This window comes from Sinohyriopsis cumingii, unplaced genomic scaffold, assembly GCF_028554795.1.
Source record: "Sinohyriopsis cumingii isolate HCF-2022 unplaced genomic scaffold, ASM2855479v2 utg000452l, whole genome shotgun sequence".
In the NCBI taxonomy this organism is placed as follows: Eukaryota; Metazoa; Mollusca; class Bivalvia; order Unionida; family Unionidae; genus Sinohyriopsis; species Sinohyriopsis cumingii.
This window is the reverse complement of record NW_028315901.1, coordinates 1,856,553-1,870,276: the sequence shown is the minus strand read 5'-3', so window position 1 is coordinate 1,870,276 and position 13,724 is coordinate 1,856,553. Positions and strand designations below refer to the sequence as shown.

At 33.0% G+C, this 13,724-nt stretch overlaps 1 protein-coding gene across 1 annotated transcript in view; it reads right to left on the bottom strand.

Annotated features, from left to right (window-relative positions):
• Positions 1–13,724, bottom strand: part of LOC149774016 (E3 ubiquitin-protein ligase TRIM45-like) — a 74,273-nt gene that overhangs the window by 17,828 nt on the left and 42,721 nt on the right. Inside the window, exons 10-12 of the mRNA XM_089945898.1 lie at positions 13,609–13,632; positions 12,678–12,701; positions 9,254–9,271 (exon numbers count right to left, since the gene is read on the bottom strand). Of these exons, the coding sequence (XP_089802024.1) occupies positions 9,254–9,271; positions 12,678–12,701; positions 13,609–13,632 (66 nt within the window). The remainder of the gene's footprint in view (positions 1–9,253; positions 9,272–12,677; positions 12,702–13,608; positions 13,633–13,724) is intronic.

The following is a 13,724-nucleotide window of genomic DNA, read 5'->3' as shown; positions in this document are numbered from 1 at the left end:
ATGTTAATTTGTACTACTCACGTGATATTCGCTGATATCGAATTAATTTGATTCGCTTCTTATTAAACAGTACCAGAACATGTTCGGTGACAGAAAAACTACAAATGTAATTGGTCTGGATCGGTCACATGTAGAACCCGATTCATTATTAACAGACCATTTGCATGTGCAAATAATGGTGAATATTGTTTGATAAGGAAAACTCTTATTCAGTCTGATTTGTATCAACTCCTTAAGCATTTGTTTGCAAGGGACAATTTATTTACTATTAAAAACATAAACTTGCATACGGTGGAATAACCTGGATGAATTATGTCTGAAGTCTATTCGGAATAATACTTAATATATATTCTGCCTCATTTGATTGAAGTGTCATACAAACCCATCAAATCGACAGCTTGAGCATAGTATATTATCAAGCGTGAACATATGATATAATCACTGAGCTAAACTGACGTTGTGTTTAGAAGGACAAACGTGTTCCTGCAAGATGCTTGTGCTGGGTGGCAAGCAAATTTGCATACATAAGAGTTTTAAGAATATAAAGCAGTCAGTCAGAGATATAAGTGGAGCAAGCAGGCAGGCAGGAACGGTGTATGATCACATTTCTCTCATCAGGCGCTTGTGATGGTAAATCGTGGATTTCGAATTTCAGGAAGGGCGTCCGTGACTCCACAGACATTGTCGAGCATTTTGGCTTTTAAGCCTACATTGATATTGAGGGAGTACGCGTCTCCATAACGGTCACACCAAGAGTCCAGTAGGTGGAGAGAATATTAGAAGTAGAAGTAGGAAAACTAAGATATAGTGTTGCATTCTTGAACAGTGAATAGTGTTCAATTTTAGGCCACTTTAAGCTGCTTTGTTGTAAAGAAAACGTATATAATTATATTGGTGAATTGTAGATAATTTACTGTCAATACGTGGAGACAAACTTTGTAGTTGTATTTCAATCAGGATACAAGTGTGAACATTGACTTCGTTGAGTTCCTAATCTAGTGCAATGATAGCACTGTACAATTAAAAGAGAGCTGAATAATTGGACTTGAATCAGATTCTATTAATCTTACTTCATTATATATTTTATTATCATCACGAGAGGTAGTGTAAGTGGAATTATGTGAGTGTGTGCATTATTGTCGTTATATGACAATACATCTAACATTATGTGTGTATTCTTCATTTGTCATTGTCCCAGATGTGATTATCGCCTGTACTAAACATGTCCCTCCCCATCTGACGTATTTGAGTAAGTGTAAGGAAGTTCGTAACAAGAATAAAACCAAAAGGACCAGAGTAACCAAGTGTCGTACGTTCAAAAAATTCCTCCAGGACACCAAGTGCATGCAAATTCCGTATAGATTAAATCTAATTGAAAGCATCCTTTATTAATATGTACATTGTTCCATATCTAAAACAATGTACATGCTGGTTGTGGATTGTTCCAAAATATTAAACGCAGGCTGCAATATATAAAGTTAACAATGTCATCATAAATATAAAACAACACTATAATATTCCATTGATCGCCACCAAGTATGCTTGTACGCGTGCAAATCAAGAGCACGTAAAGATGAAGATTATTTTTTATTATCGTTCATTTTCACATCATCATATAAACAAAAGTCAGTCGTTGTGATAAATATGGTATTGGGTTACGTGCAACTGCAGAGATAATTCATAATTTACGAAAAAAGCAATAATATTTGTGGGAAAATATCTTGCCTGCTGTTAGTCATGGTGCATATTTGCTTAACGGATATGATGCCAAAAAGCATAAAATTGTCACTTACCGAAGGATGAAAAGAAAGATAACATAACTTTACTCTTGCATCACAATTCAGACACTTTACTAAAAAGGGGTTTCGTATATTACAACAAAATGTTAAGCTCTTTCATGACACGTACCAAAATTATTACATGTGCAGGATATGTTTGATTCCTTTAATTAATAACACAATCTGCGTTTCTGTGTTTTGAGATTTTAACGTAGCTTTAACAAATTTACAGTCATATCGCTATTATGTCTACAGTGTAACAGTTATTTTATAGTGATGTCTAACACTGAGGCATCATGCCGCAGACATACTGCATCATGTCCCATCCAGTCACATTATCTTGACACCAGGCCGACCAGCCCTAACACTAACCTGTTAATCATGCGAGCCTAGCGAGTCAGCTGATCAGTACCATTTGTATAAGCCTTTGGTATGACTCTGGTGGGGTTCGAACCCGAGACCTCCCGCATCCAACGTGGACGCTCTAACCAAGAGCGTATGTTATAATCTCCAATATTACAGCGTTCATTGTGATTTTACAATGGAACGTTTATTTGTTGTCCACATGAGACTCTCTCTCTCTCTCTCTCTCTCTCTATTTCTATCTCTGTGCTAACGTAATCATTTTCAGGTAAGAAAAAGTGCTTGTTTGCGTCTTTTGCGTTTGATTTAGTACTGCATTTTCCATTAAACAAAATACTTGAAGAGAAGAATATATACGTTCATATTTAAAAATTAAGACACGATCTATGACAGGCTCATTACAGAGTAAGAACATATCATATTAACTCATTAACCCCTGTAGGTTGTGTTTTTTGCCTTAAATGCGAGTAGGAAACACATTTTGGGGACTGTTTCTGGATACATCCTAATACACCAACTTCCAAGAGATTTTCCATTAGCCTAATGCATGATTGTGTTAGAAACGTCGTTGTCTGTTGGTTGTTTTGCTCGCGCATCAGCAGAAGGGTAAAAGTTGGATTTTTCTTTTCCTTAACGGACCCTTAATTTTCGTATGGAGACCACTCTTTATTCCAAATGCCCACCTAATCCTATTTTTTGCAAAGGTGCACCTGTCTGTGTGCAGTTTAGACCGGTCTGCCTTAGATATTAGGCCAAAAAGTATAAAATCCTGACAGAAAATCGGATTCCGACCACGGGCGAATTTTGGGGGAAAAGAAAAACGAGTCAAAAAAATTATGATTTTCCCTCTGTATTGTAATGAAGCTACAACGTCCAGATTATTTGGTAGCATTGTAGAGCTGCATCTGTCACCTTTCTATAATACCACCCTCTTTAGTGCATAATACATGACCTTGACGCTACAAAGCTCGGCAGTACGCTACTACCTATTGCCATGTAAACGCGGCGCTAGGGGTGATTGAGTTAACATGTCAAAACTAAAGTGCCTCAAAGTTCAATGCCTTTGCCACTGTTATTTTAAGTTATATTTCCGAACATGTCACTGAAACCCCCTTCAGTATATATTTTTACTTACTGGTGTTGAGGTCAAGAACCTACATAAAATCACTTTGGGGGCCTGGTTAGGACTTAGTAGAGATAATTCAAAGAAATAAAATCAATAAAACTATTCAAACAAACTAAAAAGCACTATCATCTTCCACATTTATTGAATGACCAGTTTATTAAAAATATCAGATCTAATAACAATATGGGTTTAACTCGAGTCGAAAGTAAACAAAGAAGATGACTTGAAAAGAACCGTTTATTGGCTAATAAAGACTAGAATTGTTCTGTGCTAGACTTCGACATGAAAGTAAATAAGGAACACAGTTACTAAGACGTTACGAACATAGAATGTAAAAGTTTTGAAAATGTGCTATGGTATATTTATTTGTAACCCGATAGCCTTTGTTTTACCATATGCCCAGCAGGTAAATAGTGTACCACACAGTGAGAGATCTAACCTTAAGTATGTTACTGTATATAATGTTTCTTTTTTATACAATCATACAAACTTTCATGCACACATTCATTTAAGCTCTACCTCAAAAATAACCTAGAACAATTGCCACTATTACTCTGCTATGCATGGGACAAGAAACCTCAAGATATTTGCAACAATCATCGTAACTTATTTTACATTAAATAATAACTTAGTCTCAAATTAGGAACAAACATTGCAGACTGAAGCAGGGAGAAATATGAAGGATATAATAGGAAGCGTATCTGCTCATAAGATTCTTTATGGCACATTTCCCTATATCCATCTGAACTATGCTGCTACACTCGTTATGTTGGTCAAGCATATCCATAAAAGTAAAAAACCCTCGTACTTCATCCGACTTCTCATGTATAACACATTTCCTATTAAATACATTTCTTGTGCTGCTTCTGGCTGTATCTACTATATTTTAACAATTAGACATGTTGAAGATATAGCGCGATTCAGATTTAACGAATATTATATATGCGACGGGGGTATACAAATTAAACGTTAAGCATTATTGATTCTTCACAACTTAGTGGCGATGTAAAGTAACATATACTAGCTAGAAAATAACTATATGTCAGGATTATCCTGTACAAATAATGTAAATCGTTGTTGAGAATTTCCCAGAAAATAAGATTTTGTAATAAAATAAACATACTTCTGACCAACAAACTCAAACAGCTTTTTTAAAACAATAAGCACATTACATTTTTTAAAAATCTTTAACCATAAACGAAGCTATAATATATACAATAATATAATATAAAATACTGTAAATTTAATATTCACATTAACCAGCGATAAAAAAATTACACTGAATGAAGAAAAGCTGAATTCTGTACACGTAAGGTACGTTTAGTTTTGCGAATTATCGATAAGGACAGAATATAGATATTTCTTTTCTCAGCAGCAATGATTAGTTTGGATGAGGTCAAGTCAATATGGGACAAATATGCAGCCTGTCTCATACCCAGAAATTCAAGTACCAAATACAGTAATTATTGTCTCAAGTCTAGAAAATGTATATATCATATATACCCACAAGCATCCTATCCCGTGTGAAAAAGACAAACGTATGATCATTGCATTTCCACCATCTGGGCTATTCAGTAGAAAACACATAATCACAAGTGCCAACATACAATGTCAAATGTATTATGCTATGTGCGTTGGTGTTATTCATTTGTGACCTTTACCTCTGTTTTATTTACAGAACAGAAATATTTAGGTTGTCTGTTTCAAGATTAATTCACATATAATATGTATCTCTGATAAAACGTTTTCTTTTGACACCAAATCGCTTCCATATCTTTTTAGCAGAAGTTATAATAAGCAATCTATAAGAACACCGTATAGCCCTTTCAGTGTGTACAATTGTATAGTCTTGTTTTTTTTAAGTAGTTAATATCATATCTTCATTCAGTTATGTTTTTCTTGCAAATGGATACACTTCTAAGGTTCAAAATATTTCTGTATGTCAATACGATGTTTCAATTTTCTCTTTATTAAAATTTCCAACTGTGTTGTAAAGGAAAACATGAAAATAAATCTGAAACCTTTCGTAGCGAGTTTTGTTATAATCATTTTGTCTCAAACACGTCTTTAGTTTGGTATATGATTCTAGCTACTGCTCTTACACACACACACACACACACACACACACACACACACACACACACATATATATATATATATATATATATATATATATATATATATATATATATATATATATATATATATATATATAATCTTCTTCCAAGTTCACTATGTCAGCATTGTTTATTCTACCTTACTATTTAGTCAACCATAGCTAGCTAGTTATGATACATCACCGTAATGTACAGACTATACTTTGTAACTCTCTAAGAAAATAGCAAACACATTGGACGTCTTTAAAAATATCACATTCAATTCACGTATATATCTTTACGCAGTTGAAATGTTTCATAGCACCTTGTTACACTGTGGCAATTATCTTCCATACATCGTGATATAATGATTGGTCAGTACATTTTCTCCTTTTGAAGTTTTGTTTCATTAAATCTTTAAAGTGCGTATATGCATTTATATGTAAAGGAATATAATTTATAAAACATTAAGATCCACAAATTGGTTAATGTTTCTGTGAACTTGTTATTGTTTAGATTTTAAGCTAGGTTTTTTAGTAGCACATGTATATATTGTCATTATTATACTTGATTATATGTCAGTGACTATCGAATCGAATTTAATAATCGGTTAATATGTGGCGGAACAAGTAACCAACAAGTCATTAATGACTAAAATGCATTATTCTTGTTAAATATATAGGTAAATACATGAGTAAACACAACTACTACTGATACTAATGCTACTAGCAATAATAATATTAATGCTAATAATACTAATAATAATATTAATAATAATAATAATAATAATTATTATTATTATTATTATTATTATTATTATTATTATTATTATAAACGGCACTGTTCTGCATACATAATGCTAAAGTTTTTCATCCTTTATTAAACAGTTCCTTTATGCCATGTTTAAATGATTATACCGGATTGTACAGTTATTATCCATACAATGCTGTTTATTAATTTATCTAGCATACGATTCAATTTTAATGCCAAATGCGCCATTTTTCTATGTTCTGCTTATTTCGGTTTATTTTGATTACTGGTGTGTACATTTTAATCATCTTTAATTGTGCCTTGCACTGTAAATAGTACTTGCATTGAAATTCGCTTGGGAACGATTATATCGTTGGTTATTCATGATGATTCTTGTTTACCATACAGTAGCTTAAAACAATCATTGTTGCATTGCTAATCAGGATTAACTTGCAGGCAATAGTTTATAAATTTGACAAAAACGCTATCAAATCTGAACAGTAGCTTTCTATATCGCAGCTCGCCATCTAGTATTTTTTATAATAATTTGAAGCAGAAGTTATCAAAGATTATGTTATAAGATTTGTGATTCATTATACCACTACGGTATTAATAGGTGTCAAAAGTCTCTAAAATATTCAATAATACTGGGTGTTACCTGGTACTTCAGAGATAATTCATAATTTATTTCCAGACCAATCGTATGCTTCGGACGAGCAAAATCGCCATAGGTATGAAAATAATGATGTTCCATACTAACTAATCCTTTCTTAAAGAACTGAATACTCTACCGCTCCGGTGGCCTAGTGGTTTGAGTGTCCGCCCCGGGTGCGGGAGGTCATGGGTTCGATCCCCGGCCGAGTTATACCAAATACTTCAAAAAATGGTGCTAACAGCTGCCTCACTAGGCGCTCAGCATTAAGAGGTTATTGTCATGACTGGTCGGCCGTGTGTCAGGATAACATGACTGGGTGGGGCATGATGATACTTCCCTGCGGCATGATGCCCAAATGCTTGACTTCACTTTAAACTGCCACACTGCAGACATCAAAGCGATATCACTGGAAAATTGTTAAAGCTACTTTAAAAATCTAAATCACACACACACACACACACACACACACACACACACACACACACACACACAAAGAACGGAACATAATTGGGTAGAGTGTGTAAAATAGTTTACTTACAAATTCAAACTATTTTAACTGTATCGCTGTAGTCCCACAGATACTACCGGACGTAAATCAGGAGAGTTCATTTGGCCGAATTTGCATACTTTTATCGCAAGCATTTTAAAAGCATGTATTTCCAAAATGAGGCCCGTAACATATCGTTTGTATCCATTTACAATCTTTCTTTAGGATATACTGGATATATGGGGGAAAGTGTGTTTTGCCAACACATTTTCCAAGAAAATGAAGCAATTTAGTCAAACGGCAGCATTATCGTCGATAATAACTATATTAGTTGACTCTTACGTATACAGTGAGTATGTACAGCAGCAGTGTTCAAGTATGCATTCATTTCATTGAGTATTGGCCAATATGTCCATAGGTAGGCCACTGGCTGTATTGAAGTTGTTATTAAAAGTTAATGAATATGGGCTAATACACGTCTTTAAAACTATTGTACAACTAAATCGATTTTTTAGCAACGATATCAGTGTGGCGTTGTCTATCACCTCTACATTCGGAGTTGTTTTTCCATATACAAAACCACATTTATTCACCCTACGCTTTTTACCTCATATTATGTAAAACTATATAAAACAGTTATTACGTGTGGACATTTGTAATAGACGGAACTAACGTTTTCAAGATATTTCACCAGAAATGTAGCCTTTTTGTTCTGATATCGGTGGAACGACGGGAATGACCAGGTGTTTCGAAATTAAAAGTCTGAAGTACTATATCATTATTCCGACAGTATATGGATTGGTTTGTATAAGCTAATTGTAAACCACACTCATCACAAAAACTGCAACATACGAACACTTCGAGACAATACTCATCTATATTAAGTTCTGAGTAGTTTATGGTGTTTAAGTGTTCAAGAAGCTTTCAGTTGTAAGCTCCGTGCCGTTGTTTAGGTCAACTGTGTTATTTTAATCAGTTTTAAATACGACATAACTTGCAAAAGGATACAATCTGATAAAGTATTGCTGATACTTTCCTACGATGCTTGTTCAAATAAAATTCTATACTATGTCTAGAACAACCATAACAGGAGACTGGATAATAATTACGGCAGAAATCTCAAACATGATCTGTAACGTGTATAACGATCCTCTTTCCTATTCTATAATCATTGTTATCATGTATCAGTCTATACCAGATGAAGCAAGACGAACTTTAATGTCAACATAATCATTTAATTGTTTAAAGATGTGTGCCGTTGTAAGCTAAGCGATATTGAGCTCCACAATATGCAACATATAATTATATCATTATATGTATTAAAACATTTTATGTTCTATATATATTGATTGATCTTTTCACACGATTCTCAGCTGTATTTTAGTATCTTTAATAATCATGTATGGTGTTATCCGAATGTTATCTCCGCTAAAGAGAATATAGAGATGCTTACATACATACATACATACATACATACATACATGAGACCCCGTGTGAGTGACATATTTTTCTAAGGCGCTGACCTTTACAAACCACTATATATCATATCTATCCGCGTGGGTTCGAGTCTCAGACTGGCTAACATGAGTATGTAAGAAAACTTGCCAGCCGGGTTGGTAGTTATTCCTGTTTTTTCCCAGGTTCTTCCTTCACTAGATATACAGGCGGCCATTGACATACTTGCAATCCAATCTCTATATCTTATTATTTATAGTTTTGTTATTATAGTTTACTCCTTTTTCTCGCTGTAGAAGTTATATACACGTATTATGTCATTAAGTCAAACAACTGATAACTTCGTTATAAATATAGAAAAACCACTAGGATAACCTAATGTGATGCAAAAATTTGTATTGACATATGATCCTAAAATAGAAAAATATTTACATTATAAATGAAATGATCATTCTTCTGTATTACGATTAGTTCTAACAGAGCGTCTATATTAATGTTACATTTATTTGACAATGCATGTACTTACAAAATAATAATACTTACATATCCGTACCTCTCTCGCTGAAAAAAAACATAATAAACATGATACTATAAAAGGCGAAATTTACTTCGTTTAATGCAAATAAAGCTTATTTCATTTGTAAAGAAATTTGACATCTGGACAATACCTTTTTAATTGGAGAAAAACAAAACTTCCATTATCTTCCCAATATCCCAATTAGAAAAAAAATACACACAGAAATTAAAAATAAATGTATTCCTTCCGACACATTGCAATAAGAAACCTTACACAAAACATATGAGCACATGTTTCACGTCCGACATATTCTAATAAGAAACATCACAGGCAGAATATGGACAGATATTTTTGTTGCCGTCCAACACACTCAAAGAATAAAGACTACACCTAAGATGCAGGAATATATTTTCTTTTCCTTTCGACACACTGCAATAAGTAACACCACATCAAATAATGTTTTTGATATTATTATTTCCTTCCGATAGATTCCAAAAGGAAACAGCACATCCAAAATGTGGACGTATATTTTATTTACGTCAGACTCAGACACATTGCAATAACAAACAGTACACACACAATATAGACATACATTTTTGTGTCTGACCGACAAGCTGAAATGTGGAACAGAAAAATCACAATGTAATCATAACTTGTGTCTCAGTTTGACAAATATTAGTAAGAAACCGTATACCCAAAATGTAGACAAATCTTATTTTCCTTCCAACATGGTGCAATAAGAAACATCACACCCAACATATTACAGCAACATATAGCACAACCAAAACTGTGGAAATAGATGTTTTCCGTCCACATATTCGAATTAGAAACATCACACCGAAAATGTGTACGAACTCAGATCAAAAAGAAACAAGGATCAAAATGTAGATATAGACATTTTCTGTCCGACGCATTCCAATAACACAACACCACACTAAAATCTGCATATAGATTGTTCCAATACCACACATTCAAAGAACAAACAACACACCTGAAACATTACAATAACAAACAGCGCACTCAAAATATGGACAGAAATTTGTTCTTCCCGACCCTTTTCAATAAGATGGACAAGACATACAACTTGGAATTAGATTTTCTTTCGCAATACTCATTCCGTTACAAAACACCGCACCCAAACTATGAACATATATTGTTTCCGTCCCATACATTCAAAAAAAAAGAACCCTAAACCAAATATGTGAGCATAATTTGTTTCGTCCGACAGATTCCAATAATGATACACCACAACCAAATTGTTGACAAAATCCAATAAGAAATACTACACCCAAAATGTTGACAGCGGTTTTTCCGATCGACACATTCCAATGAGAAGGATTACATCCAAAATTTAGATATAGATTTGATCCATCTGACATATTCAAATAAAAACAGCACACTCAAAACATGCACATATACTTTTGTATTACGCCGACACATTCCAATAACAAACAGCTGTTCCAAAATGTGAACATTCTTTCCGTCTGACACGTTCCAAAAAAGATCCACCACACCTAACAAATTGTACTTTTCAATGAACTGAATGTGTTCCTTTGATTTGTGTTCTTCTAAGGCCTTGTTATGATCATGATATGTCTGATTTACATACGATAAACAAGCTTTATTTTATAATCATTTGCCTATATATGGTTCTGCTGTAACGTTAACTGAGAGGCTAAGCACGACTTAGAACTTTGTTGAATACGTTTCCTTTATGCCTAAACTCAATCATTATTTTCATAGATTGTATTTGTAGATCATGTCGGCTAGGTAATTTAATTTGGTACTTGGTACTAATAGGAATGTAGTTAATTATAAACTCTCATATATACTGGGCATATAAAACGTTCGGTATAATTAAGGATAACATTTATTATGTAACTGTTGCTTCAAAACGGAAATGTGTATTTTATTTTGATTTTCTAGAATATTAAAACATATCTCCATTATAGGTTTCTTTGCGTAAACCCTACACAAGAAACTTCTATAGTAAAACTATTATTTTTAGCATCTTCTAAATGGATACAAAGCACATTCATCACATAGGTATCTCCATTATGATAAATTGTAAACTATATTATGTTTTGCTAAACATATTCATTTATGGGTAATTTTAGTTGTTTAAAGACTGTTCACCAGTACTGCGTACTGAGACACAAAATGGGAACAAGTGGACCAGATATATAGTGTGGGTGTCACATTTAATTTTATTTGTATGCTGCTGCATGTGTCCATTTTAGTACCGGATACATTTAATATGGGATTGGTTCCTTTCTTGTAAAACAAGTCAGTGCCAACTGGCATGACTTATCACTCTAAAAACTAGTAGAGGCTTGATAAATCTGATACCCATGATAAATTAGTACATTTGATTTTATTTCGGTATGATTGTTCAGCCTATCTCTCTGTAACCACCTTTGCTCCTACTGGCAATATATTCACCAAAGTGTATATACTGCCCATGCGTATGATACCTATAGGGAAAAGAGATACAGTTTTGTCAGATAGATATTATATTCACTGGGCACTGGGTTACGACCTCTGAGTATATGGCAACGTGTAGACTGCTTTTGCTTTGGTTTTCTGACCTTTGACACAGTGGAATGAACTGCCTAAAACAAATTATGGATGCATATGTTTGAAGTGTATTCCATGTTATAAATCTACATAGAAGGTGCAGATAGCATATCTCATAGAATGGTCTTTGTTCTTCAAAATGAGTGTAGGAAAACCTTAAAGATATATAAATAACGAATACTATAATGGATATGGAATATAGCATGGGATATGGTATTCGTAGCGTCCTTCAACACCTCAATTTCAAATGTTTTGTATTCCGTAAATAACATGAATATGCCTTATTTACTAAAGTACCGAACATAATCTGTGTAATTCTGCCATTTAATATGTATACAATAAATAACAAAGGAAAGTAAAATAACTAAGATTTTAATAAGGTTGTAATGTGGCAGCACTAAATTTAACAGATGCTACCAAGACCTATTTCAGTATTTATCTAATTTATCCAAAAACACACTTGTCATGAGTTTGTTAACATAATTAGATACAACAGGCATATCTATGCACGTACAATAGGATCGTTTTGATTTTATCTGTTGCATGACTGAAAGTAATCTTTCCAGCTTAAACTATTAAAACAGTTAAAAATGTTGCTTTCCTATAACCTTGAATAAAGTTTAGCAGGCCTAAAGGACTATATATGACTTGGTGTTAATGACTGACACGAGATATATCAATACTTCTTAATGACTGACGCGAGATATATCAATACTTGTTAATGACTGACGCGAGGTATATCAATACTTCTTAATGACTGACACAATATATATATATATATATATATATATATATATATATATATATATATATATATATATATATATATATCAATACTTCTTAATGACTGACACAATATATACCAATACTTACATATTCAGCTATTTGTTGTTTTTTCTGAAAGAATATAAAAAACCGATATCAAAATCCGTGAAACAAACCAGGCTTACTTGCAAGTCAATATATATATATATATATATATATATATATATATATATATATATATATATATATATATATATATATATATATATATATATCAGACAAAAAAATACAAAAAGCAAATTAACTTATCTTGTAATGTCATAGTTCACATGTAAAGAAGATGTGCAGTTTTCATGGACAATATCATTTCATAAGAAACTCGTCTTAAAACAAATGTGTAAACGATTAAACAACATAAATGAATGTTTGCACGAATTAATTAAAACAAGCATCGTTGTTCTGCAACTATAACATGTCATGTCTCCTTCTGATGAAAGCGATAAATATACGATATATGAACATAGAGGTAATAGACAAGGGTTTGAAACAATTCCTTCATTAGTAAGAGATCTGACTATGGGGAGGACAACATGAAAAAGGCTTTGCATCCTTGATGAGGCCTTGATATATAGACCTTTCCAGACGAAACTGCTTACAGGCTGATTCTTCGTTTAGTAATGGTGGGGAATATAGAAATATAATCTGCACAAACTACTTTTCTTTAGTTTTCTTTCTAAATTACTTATTGCTTTGTAGTAGATATCAACATTATACAATGTAGTTTTATTGATTCAAACATGAGATAATTTATTAACGGGCTAAACTAAATCATTAAGATAATCAATGTGACATGAAATGGTGGTATTAATAGTTAAGCCTAAATATATATAAAAAGTATGAAAGAGAGATTACATTTTCGTGTTTACCGATGAGGTAACTTTTACAAATAATTATTTTTAAGTACACGATAGAGTAGATGATAGCATGTAATAAGCCAAAGTTACACATAATTGCTGAAAGCAGAAATATCGATTCTTACTCTGACGTTTTTCGCCCTTTCTTCCTGAAAGAATATAATCAGTGAGATAATAAAAATGGTGAAGAAAACATCATGTATTTGCTCTCAACAGAAAGGGAAGATACGCATGCGCAATT